The sequence below is a fragment of the Boleophthalmus pectinirostris genome, unplaced genomic scaffold (genome assembly GCF_026225935.1).
Source record: "Boleophthalmus pectinirostris isolate CB_2022bp ecotype Guang Dong unplaced genomic scaffold, ASM2622593v1 HiC_scaffold_23, whole genome shotgun sequence".
NCBI classification, from domain to species: Eukaryota; Metazoa; Chordata; class Actinopteri; order Gobiiformes; family Gobiidae; genus Boleophthalmus; species Boleophthalmus pectinirostris.
This window is the reverse complement of record NW_026571207.1, coordinates 26,827,215-26,834,682: the sequence shown is the minus strand read 5'-3', so window position 1 is coordinate 26,834,682 and position 7,468 is coordinate 26,827,215. Positions and strand designations below refer to the sequence as shown.

At 47.2% G+C, this 7,468-nt stretch overlaps 1 protein-coding gene across 1 annotated transcript; it reads right to left on the bottom strand.

The window, feature by feature from the left end:
* Positions 1–1,828: 1,828 nt before the first annotated feature.
* LOC129410600 (uncharacterized) lies at positions 1,829–5,628 on the bottom strand. Its single transcript, XM_055159071.1, is given in 4 exon segments — positions 1,829–3,463; positions 3,465–3,590; positions 3,592–3,821; positions 4,113–5,628. Coding segments are annotated over 4 exon segments (3,507 nt in total).
* Positions 5,629–7,468: the final 1,840 nt, after the last annotated feature.

The following is a 7,468-nucleotide window of genomic DNA, read 5'->3' as shown; positions in this document are numbered from 1 at the left end:
TATTATGGCTACAGTAGTAATATATCACCACTATATCAAGAGAATGAATAATGCAATGAGAAAAGTCCTCATATGTCCAAAAAACATAATTATATTTTAGTGTTTTTGTCAGCCAACTTCATAGTAGAGATCGACCAATATGTTTTGTTTTTTTTTTCATGGCTGATGACGATTGTCTAGACTTCAGAGAAACTGATGGGTGGTAAATTCTGCCAATATTTTTGGACAAATATGTAGGGACAATATGGATTATTTTCCATTTTCAGCAGTTATCTTTTCACACTAAAGCTTTGTGGAGATTTAGAGCAGATAGCTGATACAATAAAATGTACAAGTATCAAGCCTAATATATTGATCTTTCTCTACTTCATAGCCTCACACTTACAGCACAGTAAGTGGCTAAAATACAGTGTAGTGAAAAAGCAATCTGGTCTGGGGTTAACAAAACATTTAAGAGACCAGGGAGTTTGCAAGAGAGAAAAAAGTAGTTTCCAGCTACTGTGACAAATACTTTCCCACTTTTGAAGTGATTAATTAAGAGTTTCATAAACGAGACTGTCATGAATATCACAATATAGAGAACATCAAGACATAATCTTAATAAAGTATCCATTAACATAATATTTAAAGGTGTATTGTGTAACTTTTCTGGTGAAGGGTCTGTCAAAAGCTATTGTCCATGGAGATTGCTTTTCTGGTAGGAGTGTGCAAAAATATCAAAATATCAATATATCGTATCGTTTAATGTGATGATACAGTATCAAATTCATGGGCTGCTGTATCGCTATATCGCCAAGAGTATTATTTGGTTTATTTGCCTAAATTATTTTGTCACAGTACTACAATTTTGTTGTTTGTTTAGTGGAAGCAAACTCGTTTATGCAACACATTTGACATTTTCACTGTTTTGATGACTAAAATGGGCGTTGTTCATATTAACTTTGCACAATAAGTGGTTTAACAAAGACTTTTAGTATCACAGCTATGATTTAGCCATTATTTTTTATTGAAACGCATCAAATCGCTTTGAAATATATTGAATGTATCGAATTGAAAGTGCACTGTATCGCGATATGTATCGTATCGTGGCCTGTGTATCGAGGTATGTATCGTATCGGCAACTTCTTAATGATACCCAGCCCTATTTTCTGGAATGTTCCACAGTATGGCATTAAACCTTTCTATCATCATGGAGATCAAACCAGAATAAGTTACATGTTAGATCTGTAACAAGCAGGTAATGGACCCCCCCAACAAATATGGCACCTTTAAGCTAAAAGACCAATAACAGGAAAAAAGTTAGAAAGGTAGTTATCCACTATTTGAACTCATAAATTCTCTTTACAATCCAGGGTGGGTTTTTTTTGCATTTGATTGTGCAGACTGACCTCAGACCACCTCCAACTTTGTCCATCTTCCAGCTGCACCAAAACAGTCTTAACAATCGAACAATAGCTGTCAATATGCTTCGAGAAAGATTAACTAAGGACTTTACTGCGTTGGCATGGAACGTATTTAAAATGCCAGTCTGCTTGTCCAAGAACAGTGGATTTACGCAGACGTGCTCAGGCTTGATTAAACGTGATGTTTGTGGGCATAAAATACAGCTTTAGTGAATGGGAATAGGAGCCTACGCTGCATGTGCCCAAGATCTTAATTGTGTCAATGATTAGCCCTGCGCACAACACTTTCCTTATGATATTTATAGTAGTGTCCAATTTTCATTATACTCTTCATTACTGGANTTCATACAATGTACGCGTGGAAGGGGCTCTAGCATTTTGAATAGTCATGACAACGTTATGGGGTAAGCCACTCGTTGTCATGTTCAACCCCTCACGGGCCAGGCCCAAAGAGCCAGCCGCTCTGGGTGGGGATGAAAAATCTCTCCCTGTGCTTGCGTCAGCAAGTCTCTCTGTAGCGGAAGGGGCCAAGGTTGTGTATAAAGCATTTGCGTTATTTCCGCTAACCAGTGTTTCTGTGGCCAGTTGGGCGCTATCAGAATAACCGTGAGACCCTTGCTCCTCACCCTGTCCAGCGTTGGGGATATTAGTGCCAACGGGGGAAACGCGTAAAGCAGAGCGCGTGGCCATGGGTGCGCGAGTGCGTCCACCCCCAACGGGGCGTCCGCATCGTTCAGGGAAAAGAACAGGGGACACTGGGCGTTCTCTCTGGACGCATATAGGTCCACTACTGGGTGACCGTAGCGTTGCCAGATCTGTTTCGTTACGTTTGAATGTAGTCTCCATTCTCCGTAACGAGGGTGACCCCGCGACAGCAGATCCGCCCCTCGGTTCTCTACTCCTGGCACATGTGTGGCTTTGAGAGAAAGCAGATTGACATGGCTCCAGAGTATCAGTCTGTGTGCTAGCCTGTGTAACTGAGGAGAGCGCAAACCCCCTTGTTTGTTTATGTAGGCCACCACTGTTGTGTTGTCCGTCCTGACTAACACGTGAGTATTTTCCACGTAAGGTAGAAAATGCTTCAGAGCTAGGAAAACAGCCATCAGTTCCAGAACATTGATATGTACTGCTCGTTGGCTCGAGTTCCATTGACCGTTCACCGATCTGCCCTCGTGTGTGGCACCCCAGCCCCACTGAGATGCATCTGTGGTTATTACCGACCGAGCACATATTGTGCCTAATGGCACGCCCTGTGTCAGAAAATTCGGTCTGCTCCATTGATGTAGGGTCAGCGCACAATCTGAGGTGACTGAGATTTTGCGGCGAGCGTGAATGTGTGGATCCAGTCTGAGTTTGGATACCCAGCGCTGGAAACCCCTCATATGTAGCCTGCCTAGGGGGACAGCAACTAGAGCAGATGCCATCAGACCTAGGAGCCTGTGACAGTCTTTTAATCTCACGTACTTTCCCCTGCGAAACTGAGCGAGACATGCGCGCATAGTCTCCGTTCTGTCCTGTGATAACCGCGCTCTCATCACGGTTGAATCCAGTGACAGACCGATAAAGTTCACCGACTGAGAGGGGAGCAAGACACTTTTCTTTAGGTTGAACCTGAACCCCAGCAATGACAGATGTGTCATCACGCATTCCGTGTGTGCAGTTGCCTCCTGTTCTGACCCGGCAGCCAGGAGGCAATCGTCCAAATATATAGCCAGACGAATCCCCCTCATCCTGAGTGGTCCTATTGCCGCATCTGCACATTTCACAAACACACGAGGACTTAGTGCCAAGCCAAAGGGCAGAACTAGATACTCGTAAATTACCCCCTGGAAGGCAAACCTGAGAAACTTCCTGTGTGGGGGGTAAATTTGAATGTGGAAGTATGCATCCGCGAGGTCCAGGGTCGTAAACCAATCTCCTGGACGCACGAACTTCAGAAGTGCTGCATGTGTCAGCATTCGAAACCTGTATCGTCTGAGATACTTGTTTAGTGCTCTTAGATCCAATATAGGTCTCATGCCTCCTCCCTTTTTCGGAACAACGAAGTACCTCGAGTAAAAAACCGCTTTGGCTTTGTGCCGGAGGAACAATTTGAATTGCTTTCTTTTCTAACAGAGACGTAATCTCTGCTTGGAGAAAGCGAGACGCTTCTCCTGCCGCCTGCGAGTGTAGTATTCTCGAAAAACCGAGGCGGGGAGCGTGCGAACTGTAACCTGTACCCTTTTTCGACTGTTTTGAGCACCCATTCTGACTTTACACACGTTCGCCAGTGTTGAATCCGCTGCGCGAGCGTGCCTGCGACACAGAGAACATCGGCCGGTGGAGCAATGCTGCCCTCTTGTGTAGGGAAGCCTTGCTGCCCCGCGCAGAGAGGGCGCGTTTGCACCGTCTGACCCACTGAGGGCCTCGAGTGACTGCCTCGCAGTAAGAATTTGTTTTTTAACAGTGAATCTTTTATTTGCAGTGCCCTCGGTTCTAGGCCTGGATGCACTGAACGAAACACATTTATTAAAGGGAACAGTGTGTTTGTGCTTGTCACAGTGGAGGGGGGTGCAACGGAACATTGTCCCGGGACTCTAGGTCCCGAGCCGCAACGGCAGGCTCCCGGGACAGACCCCCGTGCTGAAGGAGAGGGGCGTGCGTCTGGCAAACACGCTTTACCTCTCCCGACAGCGAGCTAGGTAGTGCGCTTGGCTCGCTTCCCCGAACGTGGTCGAGGCGGAGCTGGCTGGCTTCCCTGCTGATCCACTGGTGTAGCTGGCTTGTTAGTCCACGAATTCCCGCCCTCAGCCTTCGGTTGCACTGCGGGTCTGGGCTGTGGAGTGGGTCGTTTCGGAATCCTATAGCCAGGTGTAGGTCTGGTTACCACCTGTGCGAAGGATGGCCTTGGAGTCGGAGCAGGAGTTGTCTGAGTTTTCCTGGGTAAGCAGGTCTGCAGAGCTTCTCCCTCCCTCTTTTTCTCCTCACAACGACGTTGCATGGAAGCCATGGCGGGGCCAAATAGACCTTTCGGATCCACCGCAACATCCAGGAGTTGGACTTTCTCACGGTGAGAGAGGCTGGATAGGGTCAGCCAACGCGCTCTCTCTTGTGTCACCAGGATGCCCATGGCTCGTCCCGAAGCCTGCACTGAGCAGCGATGAAGGCGGAGGCATAGGTCGGTCACAACGCATATCTCGTCCCAGAGCTTTTGGTCCGGTGTGCCCGACATCTCGTCCTGGAGCTCGGCTTGATACGCCATCAACATGGATGAGGCATTTAAGGCTCGCACACCGAGAGCCATAGACCTGTATGCCTTGTCGGTCATAGATGACTGGAAACCATCCGTTTTCGACGGGAAGCTCGGCGCAGACGAGGCTGAGAAAGTCTTCTGCCCAGGGTGGAGATGGTGTGCCACCAACGGTTCCACAGGAGGTAGTTTAGAGAGACCATTCTCGTCCATGGCTACACAATCCAGCGTGGCCCCTCCCTGGACCGGACTCTTGGAGGAGTACGGCTTTGACCAGGTGCGGGTGGCTTCCTCCAGGCACTCGGGGAACAAGGGGAGGAGTTGTCTCTCCGTACTTTTCACCCGTGGTAAACGCTTGCCTTCGTACCGGGAACCGGACTTCTCAGGCGGGGCGTTGGGCCATGGAATGTTCAGCTTTTCGGCCGCGCGTTTGCAAACTTCGTGCAGGCTTGTACCGATAGCAGTAGCAGGGGAACCGCCGTCATCGCCTCTGGCATCATCCGTGCTTAGGTCGTGCGGGGTTGCAGGCGCTGCAGCCTGTGTAGACGGCAGGAACGGATCATCATCGTCTTCCAACGAGATGAGGTCGCCTGACCCGTCCAGAGAATCCAACTCAGCATCCAGGGCGTCGCAGCCCGTGTCATCATGCAGTAAGTCGGAGGCTAGCAATGGAACTGCTTCATCCATCATTTCGCCCCAGTCCGCACTGGCGGGAGCCGGGGCGTCCTGGAATTGGCCGCCTGGAGTGGGAAGTTCACTCAGCACGGGGTCCTGTTCGGTCAAGCTAGCATGGCGGGCTAGCCGACGACGAAGACTCTTCATAGGCATGCGGGCGCAGTGAATACAAGTCCCTTCCGGAGCTAAGGCTTCCTGGGCATGTCTCAGCCCCAGGCACTCGTTGCAGCATGGGTGAGTATCTTTTTCAGATATCACATTCCCGCATGGGCATTTTCGGCCCGGCCTTTGGTCCTTCGTGGAAGGAGGGGAAGCAGCCATCGTAATGTGAAATGCTTTGCAGCACGTTGTGGTAGCTTTGCAGCTAAAGTGTAGGCTAACTTTGCAGTTAGTTCAGCTTCGCAGCTAATTCGCTCTTGAAGATAGTTGTTTGGAGACAAGCCTATCTTGCAGATACCGCCAACAAGAGACTAGCGCCCGGCGAACGAGTTGTGAGCTCACTCTGTGGACAGTAGCATAGATCTCAAGCAGTATCAGCGTTATTGCTTCTGAGCGAGAAGAGGTGTTTGAATGACGCTGTGGCGCACGGCAGCTGGTTATGTAGGGGGCTGCCCCTTGTGCGTCAGACGTGGCCAGCCAATCGGGGCTGGCGTAGTGATAAAGTGCTTCTGAGGGTTACGCGGGGAGGCGTACCCCATATGTGAGATACCGAACGAATGCTTGAAAGAGAACAGTGAATATGTCAAATGTATTGCATAGTTTCCTTCTACAAAATAAGCAACAAAAATGCCGTGCAGTCACAGGAAAAATTGGTTAAAGATACCAAAAAAATGCTCGTGGAGATATATTGATACAGCAGCCCATGATAAAAAATACTGTATCATCAAATTTAGTATCAAGATACATCAATATTTCGATATTCTTGCACACTCCTAATTACTAACACTGGTCTAAGCACAAATCAACTTTCAGGTTTGTGAACAACCACCTTGCTGCTCCACTGGAATCCCCACCAGCAGTCTAATATTCAGAACCAACCAGGCCAACAACAGCTGAAAATGAGCTTTCTCGAGGTGGTATCACAATACAAGTGATGCAAACAGATGTGTGGATAGATAATCTTTGCAAATGAAAAAAACATAAATCTTAGATATATCGCACTACTTCATTCAAACTTTTTGTCTTGATTTCCTTGCTGTGAGTGGTCAAATGCACTATGAATATCCACGTTAGAAACTCAACGCTGTTACCAAAGAAAATATTAGGTAGAAGAGGACTTGGCAGCGTGTGTGTTCTTCGTGGGAGAGAGACGGAGAGGTGTAATGAATCGGATGCCATTTTGAGCGATGCTGTTTATGAGAGAGAGAGGGAGAGAGAGGAAGAGAGAGAGGGAGAGAAAGAGGAAGAGAGAGAGGGAGAGAGAGAGTGAGGAAGAGCCAGAGGGAGAACGCACTGATGTTGGAGGCGACATGGGAATGCAAAGAATTAAAGCTGGAGTGTGCGAGTTACACTTAACACAATGTGACAGGTGCAAAATGACAGGGTTTGGCTGAAGAACAAGGATCCATGTTACACGCAAATAGACAATTCAACGTACACACCACCCCCTGCATAGAAATGTATGTATGTAGATAAGGTGGACTATTTGATCTAGGGCTGCAAGACAAATCACAATCAAATCAAAGTCAATCTTTGAATAGATAGTATTAACAAATCACAAAGACTGCAGTTTTAGAAGTGCTATAATTTAGTCTTGCTGCATTGATAATGTTGAACAAAATCCGGTTATTAAAAAAAATATCAAAAATCTGCAATGCCTGTCAGAAAAATTGTTAAATATTTTTTTCCCAGATCATTCTAGTCCTAATTTAATCTCATCTCACAGTCTCCATCAGTTTTGATATGGGGACAAAACAAAGTCATCCAGGTCTTGGAGTGTGACAGCCTTGAAAACTGCTATTGGACACATTAACCTCAAGGAATTCTGTCCCACCCCAAACAAACACCAAGCAAGGACACACGATCCCCTGTCAATTCAAATATCGGAATTGGAAAGTGAAGGATACGCCCGTTTTAGTAGGAGAGCAGTGCTTGACTTTCCCTATCAAAGCATCCAACTTATATCTTTAAAGAGAGAGACAGATGACCAATGGGATTACAC